This window comes from Monodelphis domestica, chromosome 2 (assembly GCF_027887165.1).
Source record: "Monodelphis domestica isolate mMonDom1 chromosome 2, mMonDom1.pri, whole genome shotgun sequence".
In the NCBI taxonomy this organism is placed as follows: domain Eukaryota; kingdom Metazoa; phylum Chordata; class Mammalia; order Didelphimorphia; family Didelphidae; genus Monodelphis; species Monodelphis domestica.
This window is the reverse complement of record NC_077228.1, coordinates 337,944,718-337,968,931: the sequence shown is the minus strand read 5'-3', so window position 1 is coordinate 337,968,931 and position 24,214 is coordinate 337,944,718. Positions and strand designations below refer to the sequence as shown.

Here is a 24,214-nt window from a genome sequence, read left to right as displayed (position 1 = left end):
ATATCCCCTGTCTCTTTTCTTTTCCTATCAGCAACAGGTGGCAGGAGAGAGTATACTATTTTCCCCTTTTTTCTTTTCCTTTTTTTTCTCTCTTCCATTTCCATTTCCTTTTTCTCCTCCATGTCTTTCTCTTTGGCAGTGGGTGGCATTTTCGTGAGCAAAATTTATCCTTTCTTCTTCTTAACAGCCACGTCACACGTAGATAATGAGCAACCGCCCTGCAATATTCAGGTTGACCATTGCTTTTTTTTTTCTTAAAACTCTGAGGAACCACTTTTCTCTTAACAACAAAATGACTTATGTCTTAGATAAGTGAATTGTCAATCAGTTTGGTTAAAGTTGGAAAGAGCCTTGGCTCTAGAGTAAGAAGACTGAGTTCAAAACTTACCTCTTGATGCATATTGCTTATATGATCTAAGGCAAGTCATTTTACCACTGTGAACCTTAGTTTGAGAGAGAGAGAGAGAATTGGAACTAGATGGCCCTTGAGCTCCTTCCAGTTTTAGATCTATCATTTCTGTGATTCTTATAACCTTTTTTCCTTATTGCTCCCATTGCTTCCCCTCTACTCCTATCAGGGGTTGAAAAACTGCTCTGGTCCCATTTTATACATAGTTTTTTTTTTTTAAGTCCTTATCTTCCATTTTAGAAGCTATAACAAGTATTGGTTCCAAAGTAGAAGGGAGATAAGGATTAGGCAATTGGGATTAAGTGACTTGCTCAGGGTCACACAGCTGGGAAATGTCTGAGGACATATTTGAGCCCTGGACTTTATATCTCTAGACCTTGCTCTTTATCACTGAGCCTTCTAACTGCACCTATACATAGTTATTTTTTTATGGGACTTCATGCGGTTAAAGGGTCCTAAACAAATTCTGTTCTCTGTCCCTCATTTGGGCCCCTGTTAAATCATTTTAAGTCTAGTAACAAAAATTTTGATAGTGTAAATGAATGTCATTATTCCAATGTGGGTTTTTAAAACATCTTCTAGAGGTCTACAACATACTGTCTCACACTAGGTGTGATGAATAATAGCTTTTAATATCATCAATTAGAAAAAGTTTGAGTTTAAATGAAGCTCAGTTTCAGTTATGAATAAAGACAAGGTATTTGCTCCTGAATATGGCAATAATCTTGAAAGTAGTTACTGAACCACTTGCTTAGGATTAATGATGACTTGTTCTGAACAAGTATTAATGAATGTTACAGTTAATGCCTCATTTATCCAGTATTGTCAGGCTAAACTCCTAATCCTAAATGAATTTTTCCAATTACTGAAAATTTCCCTTGTAAGCAGCAAAACTTTATTAACTTTATTAAAAAAAAACTTTGTAAAACATTTTTTGAGTCTTTTACATTTTTTTTGGTCTAGATCTGTCCTTGATAACAGGGAGCTCACAGTTAGGGAAGTTTGTCTACCAATGCAGATGAACAAATGTTCTATAACTTACAGTCTTACAGAGCTCTCTGGAGCATTAGGAGGTTAATTGCTTTTATCTATGGTTACATAGCCAGTATATGTCAGAAATAGGATTTTTAAAAAATCCTGATCTTCTGTCTTAGTATAAGCTCTAAGGAAAAAGAGTGGCAAGGGCTAGGCCTTAGGGGTTAAATGACTTGCCCAGGGTCACAAAGGACTTGCCTGAGGCCAGATTTGAATCCAGGACCTCCCATCTCTAGCCCTGGCTCTCTATCCTTGGATGCTTTCAGGTTTTTTCAATAGTATAGGCATGAAGTGATGAAGGTGATTGTATACTAAGGTGTTAGTAATGTCAGAGGAGAGAAAGAGGTGAGAGGACATGTCAGAGGTATTTGTGAGGGCAGAAATGACAGGACTTCACACCTGATTGGATCTGGAGAAAGGGGTAAAAGAGTGAAGAGTTGAGGATGACTTTAGAAAGAGTATTTGTTATTGTTTTGTGAAGCCTAGATTGTATTTTTTTAAAGCTGCCAATGCATTTTTTTTCCCAATGCATATTTAAGTTGCAGTCAGGTAAACGTCCTTCTGACCACTATCAGATAAGGTCTCCCCCATTCTTTGTTACTGGGAGAAGAACCAGACCTGTAATTGTATTGGTATAAGGAACTCCTGAATAAGTAAATCCTCAGAACCTCTTAGCCAACACAGATGAGCATTTCTCTGCAAATTGTAGTTTTAGAGAGGTAGCTGTAGCACTGAGAAGGACTTTATCTTTGGTCACATACCAGGTCCTTCCTCACTCCAAGGCTGACTTTCTACTTTTCTAGCCATTCTGGCTCTCTACCTCATAAACCATGTGGACCCCTATTCCTATAGTTAATGCCATTAGCTTGAAAAAATCTAAATGAATGGCTTTAGTGCCAATTAAATTCCTTTTTGTTGTTCAATTGTTTTCAGTTGGGACCAACTCCTTGTTGTTCAGAGATGCTAAAGTTTGCTATTTCTGTCTCCAGCTCATTTTTCAGAGGAGGAAACTGAGGCAAACTGAATTAAGTGACTTGCCCAGGGTTGTATCACTAGTAAGTGTCTGAATTAACCTCTGTGCTGTGACAGGATATTGGAATAGGACTCGTCTTGTAGAGAAGGCCTAGAGGAGTTATAATCTATAGTATCCATACCTCTAAGATCATAAGTTCTTTTCTTCCTCCCTCCCTCTCTCCCTCTCTCCCTCCCTCCCTCCCTCCCTCCCTCCCTCCCTCCCTCCTTTCCTCCTTTCCTCCTTCCTTCCTTCCTTCCTTCCTTCCTTCCTTCCTTCCTTCCTTCCTTCCTTCCTTCCTTCCTTCCTTCCTTCCTTCCTTCCTTCCTTCCTTCCTTCCTTCCTTCCTTCCTTCCTTCCTTCCTTCCTTCCTTCCTTCCTTCCTTCCTTCCTTCCTTCTCCCTTCCCCCACTCTTCCTCCTTCTCAGAAAAGCAGTTAAGGGCTAGGCAGTTGTGGCTAAGAGACTTGCTTAGGGTCACATAGCTAGGAAGTATCTAAGATCAGGACCTCCCATCTTTAGATCTAGCTCTTTATCCACTGAGCTATCTAGCTGCCCCCTTAGATCTTTTTCAAATGAACATTTATCAAGCACTAACTGTGTGCCAGGCACTCTGCTAAGCATTGGAGGTGGAAAAAATGGCAAAAGACTATTTATTGACAATTATTGAAGTATTCAGGTATACTGGTGGGAGCAAAGACTGGTAGATCTCACCCTGATAGAAAGCTTCAGAGACGGGCTGGTGAGGGTTATGCTTCTATTCTTGGATCACCAGTCTAATGAATTAGGAAGGCTTATTTCCAGAAGACTGGCTACAAGGTGAGACATTCATTCATAGGATCATAGATTTGGAGATGGAAGGGAGTATCTAGATCCTCAATTTCACAGATGATGAGACTGATATACAGGTTCAGTGCCTTTCCTGGAATTCCACAATGAGCAGCTGTGGGAAGATTTGAACTCAACTCTTCCTGACTCCAAGACCAATGCTCTATCCACCCAGTGCTTCTAGTTCTTTGGATCAGTGCCATGTTCATGGGGAGAGAAAATGGGAGAGTTCTCCCAAGACATCTGGGATCCTTAGAGAACAATGTATCTGAGCGCAGCTCTTAAAGCAAAAAAAGTTTGTTGCAACCATTATACTATGTACCTGTTGTGTCAGAACGGTTCTGTGAAATTATATGATCATAGATATGGAGCTAGATAGAGGACATATTATCCAAAATTTTTTTTTTGTTTACAATGAAGATGTCACAGAAGTAATAATCAGCAGATATTAAGTCCTTCATTCCAAATCCTATATATCTTCCTCTGAAGCCCCATAGAAAACTGATCACGAGTCTTGACTTAGAAATTCTGAAAGGATTCCTATTCTTGTTAGTTTATCAGGGCTTTAAATATTTAACTTGAACATGTCATGATTTGGTTCTGGGATGTATGAAATGAAAGTTTTATGTTTTAGTATTATTGTGGGAATTGCTTCCTCTTAAATTTTCTTCTTCCTGTTTTAGGGACCACAAAGTTTTATATCACAGAGATAATTATCCAGCCATCTGGGAGAGATTTTGACATGATACCAAGGTACAAATAGCAAATTGAGTTTCTTTTCTAGTCTCAAATGATGCAGGGAAGGGTGGAAAGAATTTATTTATCTCAGAATTTGTTTTGGTTACATAATGTAATAGACAAAAACGTATGGATCCAGATTTATTCATTCTTTTTACAGCATTGAAATAATAACAATGCCTTACATTTATAGAGCATTTTACCATTTTCAAACTATTTCATACCCTATTTAGTTCTTACAACTAGCTGGAGAAGATGGTTAAGATTAGTTTTATAATTTTGTTTTTTACGAAAGAGAAAATATAAGCTCAGACATGTTATGACTTCCCCAAGGTCACACAACTAGATAGAGCTAGGATTAGATCCCAGTTTTCCTGATTACAATTCCAGTGCTTTTTGAACCCTGTCATAGTTTCCCAATTAAGAAAAAGGAAAGTAGAGCCAATTTTATGGATAGCACCATGTGAGGCAGTCCATTAGTCCAATGAATCTGCAATCTCATTGAGGTGAGCACTGTCAGTTCTGCTGTGACATGACATTTGAGTCCCTCAAGGATTTTTTCCATTACTCAATAAGAGCCAGGGGGCTTTTGGAAAAAATAGACTTAAGGGCATAATGCTCAAAAACTTTGTCAGTGATGCATGAAGACAGGATGGTTACCCAGTCACAATGGTATCACATTTTATATGTGTTAAGCTATTAAGAAATACATAAATACTCCAATAAATAGTGATATCTATGGCTTTGGGCTGCTGCTGGGTCTGGGTCCCAGTTGAGTAGACTGTGGTAGATAGTTGTAGGGGGAGTGGGGAGAAATGTGTTGGACTGGCCCTCTTCTTCCTGTAGTTCCTACTGCACAGTTTATACAATAAATATGGTGCTTTGCCTTGAAAAACACCCAAAGTTTGCTTGGAAAAGTAGGTTTTATTTTTATTAAAAAATTTTTTTCTTTATTCCAATAACAAATCTACAGAAAGTTTTTCCAAAGTTATATGATTCATATTGTCTCCCTCCCCTCTGCCCTCCTCCCTCCTGGAGTTGAAGGAAGTAGCTTTTAGAAGCTTGTGACTTGTGATTTATTGAAATGGCAAATTTTTCTGCATTCTTTCTCACGAAAAAATTAATGTATAAGCAAAGTGAAATTCATGTTATGGTCAAAAGATTACCTTTATATATCCAATTGCATTGAAATTTGTTTCAAATTCAAGTATTTGAAAAAACATTATAGCAGAATATATTCTCCTTTCTTCATGAGAGCAGATCATTACCCATTAATTCCTGTTCATTTTGTGTAATTCTTACCCATTTTTTTAAACCCTTACCTTCCATCTTGGAGTCAATACCGTGTATTGGCTCCACTGCAGAAGAGTGGTAAGGACTAGGCAATGAGGGTTAAGTGACTTGCCCAGGATCACACAGTTACCATTTTTTTTTAAATGAGACTAGATCTTTCTATCTCACCTAGGCTGGAAGTGGAGTGGCCTGTTATAGACCCAATCCTTATATGGATTGGCATAGAAGCTTTAACTTGCTCTATTTTTCCAACCTGGGTCTGTTTGCCCTTTATGAAGCAGCCTGGTGACTCCACCTCCTCTTGAGGTTCTCCATATTGGTAACTATTGACTTAGCCCTTTTCTGTCTCTCTATTCTGGCTCAAGTGTGCCTCCTCCTCCCTTAGCTTCCCCAGCTGCAGGGTCTCCAGGTGAGGGCTGCTGCTCTGCCAAGCCATCCATGTCCTTTCACAAATTTTCCCAATAAGCTAGATCTCTTCCTTGTGTTTTCTCAACATTGGGAGGCTGCCAGGGGAGCATGAAATCTCACCCATCAGTTATCTCTTGCTCTATGACTGGCCTGCATTTTTCTCCTAGTCATAGGTTTCCCTGCAGGCTTCCTTCTTCTTTAGTGCCAAGTACTCAGGGGGATTTCTTTTGGGAGGGTCCAGACCTGTCTTTTCACTGGTATAGATTACTTCCAGGGAGGAAAGCCCCTTCACCAGGATAAATCAGCACATTACAGATTCTCTCTATACTCATCTTAGAGAATTACTTGAGGACAATGAGAGTTCTGAGACTTCCCTAGAGTCAATATCAAAAGTGAGACTTGAACCTACATCTTTTTGACTTTAAGTCTGACTCTCATCCGCAATTCCATTCTACTTTCATGCCTTTCAGCATGCCACAAAATAAACAAATTGTAGTTTCTGCTCTCCGTGAACTTGGAGCCTTTCCCCCTTGTGGTCTTAGTATCGACCATTGATCTCTTAAATATGATTAATTTAAAATTCAAGAGATGCTATGGATTAGCTTCCCAGTGGTTCCTTTTATTTATATGTCATCAGAGGATCTATTATAGCAAATAATGCTTATCCTGCATCCAAAAAGGTTGTACATCCTTTTGTTCTCATAGTGAAATATTCTATAACATGTCTATATTTTGGACTTGTTGGTGTCAGAAATCTTTGGAAATCTGAGTATATTCAACCTCAACTGTATTAGGCTATAAGTATCTTCACCTTAGAATTTAGATTCTGTATAAATTAAAAAAAAGACTACAACTACTACCTCTACCACCACCATAATGATAATAACAACTCATAGACATTTATATAGTATTTTAAAATTTGCATAATTTTCAAGGACCATTGTAGACATTTGTATAGCATTTTAAAATTTGCCTAATGTTTTAAGACATTATTTCAGTCCCACTTCAAACAAACCTGTGAGGTAGGTCCAATAGGTATTTTCATTTTTATTTTACAAATAGAGAAACTGAGGCTTAGAAATGAAATCAGCTCCTGAGCATCAGAGGCCAGATTGAAATTAAGGTCTTTCCAACTTCATATTCAACCCTTTGTCCCCTGTGTCACACATGGAAATGTGTAATCCTTTTTTTCATTTTCCTTTGAAACTTCCCTGTTCAAAGTTGTCCCCTAGTAGATTAGAGTATTATTGTATTGTCTTAGACTGCTCTGCCATTTTTGTTCTTTTTCAGTTAGTGGAAAGTGGTTAGGTTCAGGTCATAGTAAAAATTGGGAGGGGAAAGCAAACATGTTGCCACATTAAAATGTACTAACTCCACATCTGCTCCAGATTGCAAGAAAACCAGCAGTCTGCAGAAAAGTATGGCATCCAGATGTCTCTGACTTTCAGGCACCCTGTGGGTATTTTTGGCTCATCTTGCCAGTTACAGTTATTATGAGAAGCACACTGTGAAAATTGATTTCTGTTCAAACAGGTCTCAGTTTGTACAGAGCGTTATTGCTCAGTGTCTTGTGGAACTGTCCTCTGCTAGAAGCACGTTTAGATTCACTGTTCAAGGACATGATGGAAAAACCTACATCTTGGTAAGAAACTCTTTCTTCTATGAGGAATTTCCCTCCCTTCTTTACACGTGGGGGACTATGGGTATGGAACTCTGTCTATAATGTCATCTTTGGTTGATGAATTGGTCAGTTTTACTGAATTAATTTTTCCCCCTTTTAAAAATTTCTTAAAAGGTATGGTTCTTTGTCTGAAGGAAGGAAGGAAGGGAAATATAGGAAAATGATGATGTGAAGACAAAAGCTATCAATACAACCAATGAAAATAGATGATCTTTTCTGGTTATTTGACTTGATTGTGGTGTTATTCCTTATTTGTCAACTGCTTTGTTTTTGTATCCTTCTCTCTCCATGAAGACATATTTGCATCACAGTTTTATAATCTATTATTGAACATTCCTGTTTGATTTGTCATGTTGATAGATCTTCAAAGATATATCTAGCAATTAGGTGGCATAATGGGTATGATCCTAGAAGCAAGAAGATTGGCTTCAAATTTGGCTTTAAGACTCTTAACTGGCTGTGTGGCACTGGGCAAGTCATATAACTTGTCTCCCCATTTTTCTCAAGTGTAAAATGGGGATTTTAATAGCATCTACCTCCCCGAGTGGTTCTGAGGATCTCATGAAATAATATTTATAAAACATTTAGCATAATATCTGTCATATAGTGAGTGCTTAATACATGCTTTTTCCTTCCTTCCATAAAGGATAGTGCCTTTTCTTTGTCTACATTGATTTGGAAAGGCTCAATAGTTGGATAGAATCTTGCCCTGTGATGTGTCCCTAAGTTGTATTGATTAGGTTTTTTAGTGGCCTGATAATAATCTAATCATCATACAGAGAAGAACCTAGGGTGCCATTCAGCAGCCTTGGGTGGAGTGTTCTCACATCATCTTTGAACTTCTACTAGAACATAGATTCCCATACTTCCAGAAGGCCTTTCTGTGAAATACTGAAAATTTGACTTAAGACGGTCTTCAAAGAAACTCACAGACTGTGAAATCAGAGTTTTGATTTTATTTTTGCTAGACTTTTTCAGATATGCCAATCGATCAATAAGCAGCTATTGAAATTAAAATTTAAAAACAATTTTATTTTCTCCCCCTCCCATCCACTACCTTATTGAAAAAATAAAAAAAGGAAAAACAAAATCATTTTAACAAATATGGTGAAGCAAAACAAATTCCATCATTGATTCCAAGAAGGAAGGGCACAGTTTTAAAAGGAAAAATAAATTTGGCTATGAAAGGGATAGAATGCCAATTGGGAGAACCTGGGTTCAAATCTGTACTCAGACATTTCCTAGCTGAATGATCCTGAGCAAGTCACTTAGCACCAACTGTCTATCCTTTACCTCCCTTCTGCCTTGGAACTGCTATTTGTATCAATCCTAAGACAGAAGATAAGGGTTTAAAAAATAAAAAGAAAATGAATATAGTCAGGAAATGGAGTGTCATGTTCAAGGAACAATGGAGAGGCTAAATGTCACTGGATGAGAAAGTATATGAAAGGGAGTAAATTTTAAGAAAATTGGGAAAGTAAGGAATGGCCGTATCCCTTTTTTCTTGCACTGTTATAATGGCCTCTTGATTGGTTTCCTTCCTTTTATATCCTCCCTACTCTAGTTTATCCTCCAAGCAAATGCCAGAGTATAAGTCTGATCATGTTATTACTCTACTCCATAAATTCTGGTAATTTCAATTTTGGTCTTTTGTTTTTTCTTCCCTTCTTCCCTATTTACAGGTGTGGCTTTTAAACTCAGACAGTTTACTGATTGAATCTCTGAGAAATTCAGAGAGCATCCAGAAATTCTCATTGTTTGAAGGTATGGAGAGTTTGGACTCCAACAACATAGGCATCAGGAATGCTGTCAAGGTTCTTTTCCATCCATGCATCAAAAATAGAAACATTGAGTAAGTTGTAATTCTTTGTTTAATTATATTTTTTATTTTCACATTCATGCTTTTTCTGTTTGTATGTTTGTAGTTAAAGGAATTACTATTTCAGTATTTTAAAATAGTGGGTCCTGTAGGTAGTTTTCATTATTATGTTTAACTAGGTAAAAATATTGAATGAGCTTTTGGTCCTTTTTCTCATTTGGAGGACCTAACTGTTAAATTCCACATTTTCAAGATTTAAGGGAGAAAATTGACCTATTAACTTATATAAAAAATGAACACATTAAATTAAATTAAAGCAAATTAATTTTCTTTCTTTTTACTGAAAATTTTAAGAAATTCCCTCCTCACCTTTTCTTTAAGTTTTTTTTTTATTTATTCCTATCTCAGCTCCATGAACCCTAGTCTCCCTGTGTAAATTGGGATTTCATCATTGTCAGAACCATCCCGGTTTATAATGTGCCTCTATTCTCAAATGGCTTTTATCTTAACATTATGTTTCTTATAAATGTTCTAAGAAGAGACTTAGACCATGGAATACATCCAACAAATAAAGCTGCTGTTGACATCATTAATACTATGTGGAAATTCAGTCAAATTCCAAAAGAATAGAAAAGAAAGGACAAAAAAGTTACTAAAATAGCAGGGTGTTAAGAAATGAAATTCTTTCATGCTTTTCTGCCCCCAGGGGCCTTTTGAAAGCAAAGGAAGCATTTGACTCCTTTTGAAATTTTGACTGTCTCAGGTTAAAAAGGTGGTTTGTGGCTTGTTAGTAGGGGTGGTTATTATGCTTCTTCCTTATATCGCCCTTTTCCCAAAGGGCTCTAAACAATTCATACATTGATCTGATCTTATTACACTTATTTTGTCAGAGTAGTGTATCATAAGGATAATATATTGAGAATGTTAACTCAGTGAACTGAGGCCAATGAGAAAAACAAAAGACAATGAAAAGTTGATTAAAAAAAAAGAGATATTGAGGAAAGAAAAGGATAAAAGAAGAGATGCTGCTTTGGGTAGATAAGATGATAACTCACAACAGTGCTCCTTAATTCTTACTTTGCACCTGCTTTATCTGCCAGAGTGTGACTCTGAAAAGACTGGAAAAGAAAGAACAAAAATGGCTAATAGGAACTAATATAAAAAAAGAAATAAGCTAGATAGGAAGAGAAAGATCTAGTTGCACTTGAAGAATTCAAAGCATCTAGCCCAGAAGATCTCACAATCCTCAGTTACAAAAAGAATGGATGAATGTGATTAAACCATTTTCAGTGATACTTTGAAAGGTTATAGAAAATGAGAGAGGTAATGGGGGAAGTAGAAACGGGCAAATGTTTTTGATTTGGAATTACAGGAAAAGAACAGTCATTAGATACTATATAGGCTGGGAAACTTGACTTCAATCTTGGCCAGATTCTAGACCATAGCTTTAAAGGGATGATTTCAAGCAAGGATTACATGATGGTAAGAGATGAAGATCAGTTGAAAGAAAGAGATGAGTTTTCACCTAAAGAAGAGCTTACTTCATGGGAGTTTTCCTTTTTTTTTTTGGTTTATTGATCTTTTGTTTATTTTGTAGATAAAAAAACACAAATCTATTCTTGAAGTTGTTTTTAAATAGAGAAAAATTTGACCAAAATGCCTTTTTAAGAAGTCCACCTTGTATTTTGGTACAGTTTTCTGCCTTAAGTAAATATCCTATGGATTGTTTAGTTTTCTTTCAAATTTAAATAGCATTGACTTCTAATGTTCCTTTTTGGTTTGGGCCCAAGTTTGGTGCTAAGTGGGGAATTCTAGCATGTTTTAACCACTTTAACTTCTGCAGGAGTTGCAATTTTTGCCATTGAAAAAGTATGAAAAAGAGCTATAATTGCAGGGGTTTGGGAAACTCCTAATATGAGTTTACAGTATCTCTAATAGTGTATGGGTTAATAGATAAATCCTAGGGAATTCTTCAAGATAAAGAGAAATTAATAGAGAAACAAATAGTTTGCTATTCTGTTAACAATGAAATTGCTACAGTTTATTTCTTTGCAACTTTCCTGGCTCTGAATACTGCCCAGCACCCCGAACCTTCCTCCCACAGCTGAATTCTACCATACTCATGCTCAACCTTATTCATTCTTGATCTTCTTGGATAATATACAATATTTCTGTTGGCTTGGAATCCAGAATTAATTTTTAATTAGATTATATATCATGCAAACATCATGCAAAAACTCTTTTGGCTGTATTTATATAATCTCCTTTAGTTTTTATGATCTAAGTTTTTTTGTTTTGTTTTGTTGTGGTGGTGGTGGTAGTAGTAGGTTTTAAACTTCCTCAGGACATAGAGTAGTAGTTCAGCATTTTTCATTAATAACATTATTGGGCCCCCCATAGTCTTTTTTCTTGAAGGGCCCTTTAAAAAAATTCTATTGATGCCTTTTATTTTTATGTCATAGTTATTTTTGAATGTGATTTTTCTCTAGCAAGAATTTAATCCTCCCACATAAGATAAGAAAAGGAATCAATCCAGTGACAATCTGTCAGAAGGAAGTATGCTTCATGATCTATTTATTGGGACCATGCTAGATTTTTCACATACTTTAAAGAGTTTTACTTACTTTTTAGTGATTTATACCCTTTTAATAACTGCATATTATTCTCCTACTTATTCCTGTTTCCCTCTGCATCAGTTCATACAAGTCTTCTCTTGTTTCTCTGAATTCCTTATAGTTGTTATTTCTTATGGCAGTGTAACAGTTAGCTAGGTGTCACACTGGTCAAAGTCCTGGGACTTGGTCAGAAAGACCACCCTCAGACACTTACTACTTGTGTGGCCATGGGCAAGTCACTTAAACCTGTTTGCCTCAGTTTCCTCATCAGTAAAATAAGCTGGAGGAGGAAATGACAAACCATTTCGATATCTTTGCCAAAAAGACCCCAAATGAGGTCACAAAGAATCAGACACAACTGAAAAACAACTGAACAACAACAAAACAGCAGTATGATTGTCCATTATATTATATCAAAAGTCAAGGGACACTCACTTTGTCTCTAATCCTTTGATGCCACAGTTAGTGCTTCCGTGAACATTTTGTTGTTCGAAGACCCTTTAAAATTCAGAATCTGCTAATCATGACATAATTCTTTAAGAGGGGCTGTTCACATGGCAAGAGTGAGGAATAACTGATCCTTTGACTCTATTTGCTAAGAGACCTAAGGGAAGGTATCCAGTGCATTGGGTGGACTCCCTGTGGAAGGAATGAATGAATCCATATGGATGAATCACAGATCCATTGATATATTCATTAATCTTTAAATTAGAATCTAGTTTTTCCACTCTGTTCTTCCTCCCAGTACTTTGTGCTTACATAACTTAAATTTCAACATCATGTCTCTTCCATTCTGTCAGTATTTCAGTAATAATTTTCCATGGCCTTTAGTGACACTAACAGAAACAATTTGATGAGTCTTTTTTCTAGAGTCCTATTGCTAACCCTTTTCTGGGAATTGTACTGTTTTTGGGATGGCAAATGGGAGAGAGAATGTTATTGTGATGTCAATCAAACTATCCATGATTCCACATGGTGAATTTCTTAGCATAAACAGGATAAATGGTGAGGTACAATAGAAATGTTTAATGTTATCTTCTCTAAATAGAGGGACATGAAAAAAATAGATATATTTCATGAAATCTTTGAGAGATTTTATAAATATCTAACACCTTGTTCTGTAATTTTTTTTAATAGAAACAGGAATTTAGAAAAATGAGATCATTTACTCTAAATATTTTGGAAAGTTAAGAAAAAGTTTTTTCACTGCTTAAGTTAGATAAGTCCTAAGTCTGTAATTTGTTGGGTATTTTTTCTCTGAGGAAACATCTGATTTTAGCTTTCTGGGGAGTTGGGATTAAGAACCAAAATAAAAGCTATAATCATGCTTTTAATAGTACCATTTCCTACTAAAGTCTATAAGAGATTGAGGGAGAAAGATCCTGAAAGGTAATATTCACCAACATCATCACTGTTAACATAAATGAGGAAAAAAAATTGTGAACTAAGTAGATTTGAATCTTTTGCCTGTGTTATGGTAAATAACACTTGTAAGATATGTCTACTTTTGCCACAAGTCTGAGATGATTGCTTTTCTGAGGAATATTTTTTCTATTTTTTCCTATTGCTTTTTAAAAATTCTTACCTTCCACCTTAGAATCAATACTATGTAGTGGTTCCAAGGCAGAAGAGTGGTATGGGCTAGGCAGTGGGGGTTTAAATGACTTGGCCAGGGTCACATTGCTAGAAGTGTCTGAGGCCAGATATGAACTCAGGACCTTTGTCTCTAGGCCTGACTCTCAATCCACTAAGCTACCCAGTTGCCTCCTTTTGTTTTTCTTTTTGCAAAAACACAACACATACAATAAAATTTAACAAAGAATTTTAAAATTAAATTTTAATTAACTAAAATTTTAAAGTAAATTAGTTTTAAAATAAATTTAAAAATAATTCAATGACATTTGAACTTTAAATGCAAATTTAGACAGTGCTGTCTAGATAGGAATAACAATGCAATACAGTATCATTACTACATAGACATCTGTATTAGTTTTCCTATCAGATTTTATGAAAATACTAATAGTTTATAATGTATGAGCAGTTCTTCTATGATTCTGTTATATTTTATGCTTTTAAAAATGTGATATCGCTAGAATAGATCAAATTTGGGACATAAATGGCTTAGGAAATATAGATTCATAAAATACTTTTATGTAATTTTTTCAAGTATAACTTTTCTGGTATTAAGATTTGTGTTGATTTTTCTGGATGACAGAGCTGACTTAATCAGAATTGGATGAAATATAAACCAAACTTCCATATGCCTTTAATTTTATAATTTGAGCCATTGCACAAAATCATTGTTTAAAAAAGATTTTAAGACTTCACCACTTAAGTAGAGTAGAGGTCATAGTTTTGCCCAGGCATATTGGATGTTAATATAACATTTTGAAATGCATTTTAATTGCTTTTTGCATTTGTAATTTTGCAAATAACTTTAGTATAATAAATCACATGCTAGGTATGGAGGAAAATATAAATTAATATATGGTATAGAATGTATAATATATTCATATGTATACACAAAACATTTATATATGTATATGTACATATATAAACATTCATAATAGACTTTTGGTACTTATAAATAATATACAACTAGGCTGATAATTAGAATATTATTAGGTTAAAGGGCCCGGATTTTGAAAGGAACAATTTAACCTATTTATTCACTAGAGACAAGATGGGCAAATTATTTTTGTGTGTATGAAAAGAACAGGTTGGGTGTGTACACAGCTAAAAGCCCCAAAGTGCATAAATGTGTCTCCCTTCTAAATTAGCCTTTCTCTATTGTTCATATTAATAGATTGGCAATTTCTACTTTTTAAATTAAGAATCAAAACATTTAAAAAGCCACATTATTTGTAAAAGTGTTGACATTTCTTTGTCAACTTAAAAACGTTGTTTCAACTCAACATTATTGAGTTAGAACCTTTTACAGATTCATTGAAATGTACATAATAGGGACATCTAAGTAGTACAGTGTATAGAGTATCAAACCTGAAGTCAGGAGGACCTGGGTTTAACTCAGATACTTCCTTGTTGTTGTGACCCAGGCCAAATCACTTAATCCCCAAATGTCTAGCCCTTACTGCTCTTCTATTTAGAATGGATACTTAGAGAAGATAAAGGTTAAAAAAATGTACATAATAGATATATTGTCTATTTTATATATATATATATATGCCTTATTTTGGGAGGATAAGATTTTGAGCGTCCTATTAAAATTGATTTTTTTTGAAAAGAGAAATTTGAAACTAAATTAAGATTTGTTATTAAAATTAGATTAAATCAAATTAAACAAATAATTAAAATAATAAAATAAAGCTTAATTAATTAAAATAGAATTAAAAACTAATAATTTTACCTAAAAAGTTCTTGCCTGCTTGAATAATGAATTAGATATGAGAGTTTTTATACTTTTCTTTTGAGAAATATTCAGTGAGAAAAGAGTAGTGGATTTGGAGCTCAAGGACCTAGGTTTATATCTTGGCTCTGCCATTTTGTATACTGTATGAACCTCTCTGGCCTCAGTTTCTTTACCTCTAAAATGAGGAGGTTGAACAAGATTTTCCTTCCAGTTCTAATCTTTGAAATCATTTACTGATAAGTGGCAGCATGATATAGGGGACAAAGAGTAGCTCTTAGAGCCAGACCGACTTAGGTTCAAGTCCTGATTTGTGACCCTGGACAAGTCACGTAAAACAACTTTCTATAATTCTTTAAGTTATTGAAGATCTGTATCAGTGGAGGGAGATTCCTCACTGGGATTTCTTTAGACTGATTAAATCATAGGTTTAGCTCTTCCTTTCTCATTCTACCTCTCACCCCCAAAAGAATTTATATATATTTTTTAAAATTAAAATTTATTTTTTATTATTGTAAACCCAATAAACAGCAAATATAATCATTTACATATATAAAAGAATAAGAGTATTACATAAAATATCATGAATCTTTATTACATAAGCTTGTTTTTGAGTTTGTTTAATTCTCTATTTCCGATACTGCCCAGTTTGTGTTCTTTTATCTTTCTGTACTCTTCAATCTGTTTTTTTTTAATGTAAAATATGTAATGAAGCATTGGTAAGAATTGTTATATGTAAGGATAACCTTTTAAAAAAATCTCAAAAGATGGAAATGAAGAAAGTGTCCTTTAGATAAACTGCAATCAAAGTTCTTTACATGATATGGATTTTTTTTTATGTCAAATGACTCTCATAACTGTTGTAATTCAAATTTCTCTGTCCTCTTTACACTGATAATTTCTTAGTGACATTTTAAAAAAGTTAAACTGATGAAAGAATATGTAAATAGATGTTTTGGAATTTAAACTCCTTACCCACACTCATTCTCAATGCTGTTAAATGAAATTTCTGCAGCTTACAGTTTACTTTTTTTCTGACAAATTTCAGTTGGAAGAACATCCTGGTAGAACACTGAAGAAATAAATGACTGAAATGTCAGGACAAATTAAACAATTGTTAGCATTGATTCATGAAGCTTTGCTACCCAGTGCCTTTTTGGGTGGTTTGTTTTTAATGGGTTGAGTTGCTTATTTCTGAATGCTCTGTACCTACAATGACAAAGATAATCTTTTTCCTCTTTCCCTCCCTCCCTTCCTCCCTCCCTCTCTCATTTCCTCTCTCCATTCCTCTCTTCTGTCTTAGCATCAGATTTTTCTTTAAACCCTTACCTTCCATTGACTCCAAGGCAGGAGAGTGGTAAGGGCTAGGCAGTGGGGGTCAAGTGACTTGCCCAGGATCACACAACTGGGAAGTGTCTAAGGCCAGATTTGAACCTAGGACCTCCCATCTCTAGGCTGTCTCTTAATCCACTGAGCTACCCAGCTGCCCCCTTAGCATCAATTTTAAGATAGAAGAGTGCCAAGGGCTAGGCAATCTTGGTTAAGTGATTTGACATCATATTTGAACCCAGGTCCTCCTGACTTCAGGTCTGGCATTCTTTCTACTGTTCCACCTAGATACTTTACAGATAAGTTTAGTTAAGATAATATTATTAAGTTTCTTTGAAGAAGATTTAAAGGACTTCATCCTTTTGAGTTATAAAGTAGTAAAACATGTCAATATGTTGCCTATACTAATTTTAAATATAAAGGAATACTTAAGGCTAGAAATATTCTCTCACTGATTTGTATAATTTTAGAATAGTACCAATTAATTTTTAAAAAGAATTTGATAATGTGATACTAGAACAGTTATTCTTGAATGTCACCATAGAAGATACTTTAATTATGTCAAGCAGGCCATAGAAAGTGTTGATAACGATAAAGTTCAGTGCCTGCTAGCATCAGACATTAAACAAACAAACCTTTTATCTTTCACTTTATTTATTTATTTATTTATTTATTTATTCATTCATTTGTTTATTTATTTATTTTATCTTTCACTTTAGAATCAATACTAAATATTGGTTCCAAGGCAGAAGAGTGGTAAGGGCTAGGCAGTTGGGGTTAAGTGACTTGCCCAAAGTCACACAGCTAGGAAGTGGCAGAGGTCATATTTGAACCCAGGACCTCCCTCCTGTGGTCCTGGCTCTCAATCCACTAAGCCATCCAGCTGCCCCTGTATTTATTCTTTAGACACAGAGAAGTAAGTTAGTAAATTGCATGTACATTGCAGAGTCATTGTCAGTACAAATGCATGTTCCAATCATGGATACTTATTTTTCTGTAAAAAGGGAAATGACTTCTGAATAGGAGTAGATTTGAGCGCTTGGATAAATTTAAGAACCTCTGGAAAATTTCAGCTCTGAAATAGAACCCTAGCATTTTAGAATTGGAAGGGACTTTTGGGAATTTACCCAATCCAAAATATCTCATTTTGCATTTGAGGAAGCTAAGGAGCCCCAATGTCATACAGGTAGTCTGTGTCCAGAATCCAGGTATTTTGATTTTCAGTTTAGGGTGTTTTTCTTTCTTTTTCATAGTACAGCATTCTGCTACCTTATTAGGAAAAAGAACCGAAAATGCCATAAAAAACAGATTCTTCTTTCAGGAAAAATCCCTACAATGGCTTAGAATAATTCTGTTTTGATCACCCTCTTAAAATGCAATATTCACAATACTATAATAAACCATTTAACATTGCTAAATGTCATCTTATACAAGAGTCTCATGTCTCAGCTTCTTCAAAAGGGAGTCTGTTGAATAGAAATTAATCTACCAACATGGGAAGGTGGCCAGACACCTATGGGAAATGTAATGATTCTTTGGATGCCACTTTATACTCATTCATCTCCTAGCACCTTGTCATCCAGTAAGGCTCATCCGTCCAAATCCTGGATTACGTTTCTGGGGAACATTCTTCATCATTAAGCAAGTTGAGCACATAACTCCTTTGAATGTAATTGGAAAAATAGCTCCTTTGAGTTGACTGCAGTATGGGAGCCCAAACCCAAATCCATTTTAATTGGAATGTCTCTTTGGAGCCTATAGAGGACCACATATTTAATGGTCAAAGAAGACACAGAAAACAATACCTTAGCCTCAATAAAAATGTGTTCCTTTTCTTGGAGGATCTGGTTAAAAAAACAAAAAATTGGACTTTATCTCAAGGGAGATAAATCTCTTGTGATTGCTTCCTAGAGTAGGCTCTGTTTTCTATCTTCTCCTAAGAAGTGTTCAAGATGAATACTGTTGTGATCTGCGAGGAAAGGAGGGGTGGGAGAATGTATATATAAAATGTCATCCTGTTTCCTCAAAGACTTTCCCTGAGCTCATTTCAGGCATTATTATTATTATTAGTCAGTGCATATTGCCCAAAGGAAGCAGCCCCCACGGGGGAGAGAATTTATTTATCAAGCATATAGAACACTTCCTATGAGGGTTACAGACTAATATATGCATAAGAAGCAATGTTTGTCATGGATAGATCACTCTCCTTGAAGTCCAGAAGATCTGTGTTCAAGTCTGTCTTTGACACATGCTAGTTAAGTGCCCCCCGGCAATTCTCCAAGTTATGGATAAGCTGCTGAATTGCAGATCTGTGTAGGTGGGGGGAATTTCTCCAAGGCCAGTTCTCAACAACATTAGCATCTCAGGTCCAGACCTAGACAATATGAATAACACTTTTAGAAAAGTTTGTAGTTTAGAGACATCAAGCAAAAATTTGCTAATGGGAAGGGAGAGAGGGAGGAAGGAAGGAAGAAAGGAAGGAAGATAGGAAAGGGAAAAAGGAAGGCAGGAAGGAAAGAAAGATACAGATGAAAGGAAAGAAAAAAGAAAGGAGGGAAGAAAGAAAGAAAAGAAGGAAAAAAGGAAGGAAAGAAAGAAAACATTAAGTTCCAGCTATGTGCTAGTAACCTAGTTGGGCAGCTAAGTAGAACAGTATAAAGAGTGCTGTGTCTGGAGTCAAGTTCAAATCCTAGTCTGAGATGCTTACTGGCTTTGTGACTTAGCAACCCTGTTTGCCTCAGTTTCTTCATCTGTAATATGAGTAGGAGAAAGAAACGACAAACCACTCCAGTAACTTTGCCAAGAAAACCCCAAATGAGGTCAGGGATAGTTAGATACAATGAATGTGTGCTAAATACTTCACAAATATCTCATTTGATACTCACAACTACTCTGGGAGGGAGGTGCTCTTGTTATCCCCTTTTTACAGTTGAGGAGACTGAAGCAAAAAGAGATTAAGTGACTTGTCCTGTGTCATACCTATAGTAAATATCTAAGGGTAGATTTGAACTTGAGTCTTCCTAACTTCAGGTCCAAAGACTTTTATACTTCAGATAGCATTCATGATAATGCAGAACTGGAGAAGACAGGGACTGATTTAGCCAGGGCGATGAATTTAGTTTTTAGTTGTTCTTAACTTGTAAATTTCTGAAAATGTCATAAAAATTTCACAAAAAATCAGAGTTAACAACATAAATTTTCTATAAGGCTGGTGTCTAGAAACTGTATATTTAAATACATTTAAATAAGCTAGCCATTAATCCCTTAATGGAGTTTTAGTACTCAATGGAGTATGTATTCTTTTTCTTTTCCCTTGATTTGCCCATATGGTTGATTTTTAAAAAAAATCACCCCTACATGTTAGACTAGACTATTAGCTTTTGTGGGGAAAAATGAGTACAAAGGAAAAAAGCTACTACTCTCTGGAGTCTGCTATAGCATTAACTTGATATCTGTGATAGAAAGCAGCTGCAGTATTGATGGTTAATTCCACTTTTGTTCTAGAGGCTTACATTGACAAATGAACATTGGAGGCAAACATCCATTGGTGTAGAATGAGACAGCCAAATTCTTTGAGGGTTATATGGAAGAGGACTCTTGTCCAGATGGCTGAAAGAGTTATGTAGGTATTTGAGTCACTTTTGAGAGCAGGAGAAAATTGATTGTTACTTCAGTAGTCCTATTGTCAAAGTTGGTTGTTATTGTAATTTCAGAAGATACCAGAGCTGTCATTTTCACTATATTTTATTGATGTCTTTTGTTTTTTCTGTTATAGTACTTCTCATTGTCTACCTTGAGGTCAGATTGCTCATATTTGTGTCTTTCCTCCTCCAGTGATGTCTTGTTATTGGCTTCCATAGAGTAGGGGTTCAATAAATATTTGTTGAATTGGATTCAGAAGAGGAGAGGCTGTTAAGTGAGTATTGGGACATTGCCCTGGAGATGACTGTGGGAAGCAGAGAAAATACTGACTTTTTCTCTTTCTTTCCTTGACTGAAATAGAGTGGGTGCTAAGGAAGGGGAAAGGGGAAATCTTTTTGAGGAGTTGGGGTTTCATCATGAGAAAGCTAGGTCTCATTTATGGTGAGAAAGTGAGAAAATAGAAAGGAATTTTCTTATTACTTAGAGCTTCCTCAGTGGAAGTCAAGAATAGTCAGGTGCAATGGAAGTGTGCAAAGCACTTCACAAATATATTATTTGTTCCTCACCCCACTCTGGGAGATAGGTGCTATTGTTAAAAGATAAGGGCATCCATCAGAGAGAAGAGGAGGATAGGGTGGAATAGGGGCATCACAACAATAACTCACATTTATATAAAGCTCTAAGACTTACAAAGCACTAAATTACATTTCTATATACTATGGGTCTCTCTTGTCAGTCATGCTTTGAGAAATCTTTTCCACTTGGGAAATACTGTTGTTATCCTATGCCATATACAACCCAAGGAGAGAACATTTAAGTACCAGGACAGCTAGGTGGCACAGTGGATAAAGTGCTGGACCTGCAGTCAGGAAGACATTTTTCTAAGTTCAAATCCAACCTCAGACACTTACTAGCCGTGTAACCCTAGAGAAGTGTAACCTCCTGCAGTTACATATTAATATTTTTGTGAGTAGACACCTAAGATTGGAAACTGAGGTAAAATGGATAGAGGAGAGAAAGCGAGATTGAGAGAGAAACAGAGACAAAGGGATAAAGACTCAGAGACAAGAAGTTTAAAAATATGGGCTCCATCGTGAGTGCTCTTCTGATGGAATTGAGAGAGGGCTCTAAACAGGTCCCCAAACTTTGATTGGAGAATTTAGGAATGTAGAGTGGGAGGTAGCTAATGAACATGTGACATGGCATAGGTTTTAACATTGACTCAAATGATAATCATGTAATCAAAGAGGAGGAGGTTAATCAAACATGTAACTTGGTAAGAAGTGTGGTCTAACAAGGTGGGAACTAGGACCCTGTAGCAAATAATGTCCTGCTCAGGAATTCTTCTGTCCTTTGGAATGAAGATTTGGAAATATAATGATCAATAAGTAACATGACCATGAGTCTGGTATATGAACACATAAGCTACAATATCAATACACCAATCATACTTTCAAGATGCTAATATACCTGGTATGCTACAAGAAGTCATTTAACCCTATTCTTTTTTTTTCTTTTTTTTAACCCTATTCTTAAATGTAAATTTTATTATCTGTAAAATGAGGTGAAAAAGAAAATGGCAAACCACTCCAGTATCTTTGCCAAGAAAATACCAAATGGGGACATGAAGAGTCAGAGATGAAATGGCTGACCAATAAAAGATATTCCCAGTTTAAATGATGCCATTCTCATCTTGTCTGGCTCTTGTTGGTGAAACATTGTGATCTTATGGCATTCAGTACTCTGAGTTTTAGCCACAACCCTTGTTCAAATCTGAATGAGAACAGCTGACAATGACAATTTCTTTTTCGAAGCACAGTATAACTGGTGGAAAGAGCCCATTGAACCAACAGTAGCAGGCCAGGCGCTTTGCTAAACTCTCTGGAAACAGAACTAGTCCTTGCCCTCAAAAAGCTTCTGTCCTAATGGGGGGGGGGGGCGGGGGGATGTGTACATGTGCAAAGTATGCAAGTATAAACAAGATGAAAACAGTAATTTTGGGAAGTATCTGGAGTGAGGAATCAGGGAAAAGCTTCATGTAGGAGATGGTATTTGAACTGAGTTTTGAGGGAAACGAGGGATTCTAACAGGTGAGATTGAGCTATCCCCCATTTAAAATATAGGGATTAGCTATGCACAGGATAGAGATGAGAGTTGGGGTGTCTGTGTTTAACAACAAACAGCAAGAAAGCTAGTATGACTAGACTGTAGAGGATGTGGAGGAAGTAATATGTAAGGAGACTGAAAGTATAGGAAAGGATCAACTTGTAAAGAGCTTTAAATGTCATACAGAAGAATATCTGCTTGATTCTAGAGGTAACAGAGCCAAAGACATGGGTTCAGATCTTGATTCTGCCAATTATTCTTTTTGTGATCTTTGGCAAATCAGTTAATGATCTAAAACCTTAGTAGAATGAGGGGGTTTCCTTAGGTGATTTCCAAGGTCATTTTATTTATTTTTTCCAGCTGGAAATCCCATTATATACACAAAACACAAATTGATCTCAGAATGCTATTCAAATGGTTCTCTTGTCCCTTAACTAAGAATGGTAATTAAGAACCATCTGGAAAGGACTGTAAGAATAAGAATGCATTACAATGGGTTGGATAATTCCTGTAACACATCATTCCTGGTTGAGAAGACAGATAATTGAGCTGCTTAAAACATCAGCTCATTTATTGAACCTGAAACAGTATTCTAATTTACTCAGTGTTTGTTAATTCCACCATTTTCCTCCTTTGAGCATCAGAAACTAATGATACCTCTTTTGGCAAAGTGACTTAACCTTGCTAATTTTATCTTGCATTTTGTTTCTAAATCAATAAGGACAAAAGAGGGAATTGGAAAGACACAGCTGACATTTCAGATACTGGGGTGATCAAGTTAAGTTTTAAAAGTTACCCTGGCAGGCACAGTTTTGTTTTCTAAATAGACTCCGTCTTGTGTCTTCAGCAGTGAAATTCATGAAAGTAAAGATGTCTGTTTGCTGTTTCCTCATTGATGCATGGATTCACATTTCTATCTTTTCTTTTCACACTTATTCAAGTAAATGGATAATTAGCTATCATAGATTTGGGAAACATAAATTGTAAAGTTTAATATAGTTCATATCTTTTGTTGTAAAGCCATGAAGAATGGATCATTCGGATAGGATTCTTTTTATGTTTCTCATGATCCACTTATATAAATTTCACAAACCTTGTTCAAAAATACTTAGTTTTCTAGTTTTTCCTTTTAATAAATTAATGATAGAGGAAGGAAGGAGAAATGGAAGGGAGAAAAGAAGGGAAAGAAAGAAGGAAGGAAGTGTATTGAGATCTCTTCCAGTATATGATAGAAACTGGGCTAAACCTCCTACAAATATAATTTCATTTGAACCTCACAACAACCCTAGAATGTTGGTACCATTATTATCCCCATTTTACTGAGGAAACTCAGGCAGACAGAAGTTAAGTGATTTACCCTGTCATACAGTCAGTATCTGAGGCTCAATTTGACTACAGTTGTTCTGTTGTACTTCTAAGGGTAGAAATCTAGGTATAATTTTGTGCTCTATATCAGGGGTTCGTTCACCCCAAACCCAGCTAAACCATTGGTCCAAAAGGAGATGAGAAGCTTGGAACAAGATTAAAATTGCTGAAAAACTTGATTGGAAAATTTAGGTACTGGAGTTCATGCTGTTGATAGATGCTCTGAATCACTTCATTCAGTCCCTTTGAAAAAGAAAAAAAAGGAAAAAAAACAACTTAAAAAAAGCCATACACAAAACCCCCATTCTAATAGTGTAAACAAGTCTGGTTTAGCAAGGAAATGGAGTGCTGCAAGTCCAAGATTCTGTCCAGGAAAACAATGATGGTACATCTTTAATACTAAAAATTTCAGAGCTATAGAAAAAAAAAAGTGTTCATTCTCAAAGCTATTTTCCAAAGCTTATTTATGCTCCTTTGTTGGAGCATAATAAAGTTCCATGGATTTGTTCACTTGCCAATAATGGAAATATCTTAGAGAAAAGCTGTAAATTTCTCTCATTGGCTGCTT

General features: G+C 35.7%; 1 protein-coding gene across 1 annotated transcript in view; it reads left to right on the top strand.

Moving 5' to 3' along the window:
- Window positions 1–24,214, top strand: part of UBE3D (ubiquitin protein ligase E3D) — a 206,897-nt gene that overhangs the window by 48,598 nt on the left and 134,085 nt on the right. The window contains exons 6-8 of the mRNA XM_007484257.3: window positions 3,967–4,036; window positions 7,256–7,364; window positions 9,086–9,255. Coding sequence (XP_007484319.1) covers window positions 3,967–4,036; window positions 7,256–7,364; window positions 9,086–9,255 — 349 coding nt within the window. The remainder of the gene's footprint in view (window positions 1–3,966; window positions 4,037–7,255; window positions 7,365–9,085; window positions 9,256–24,214) is intronic.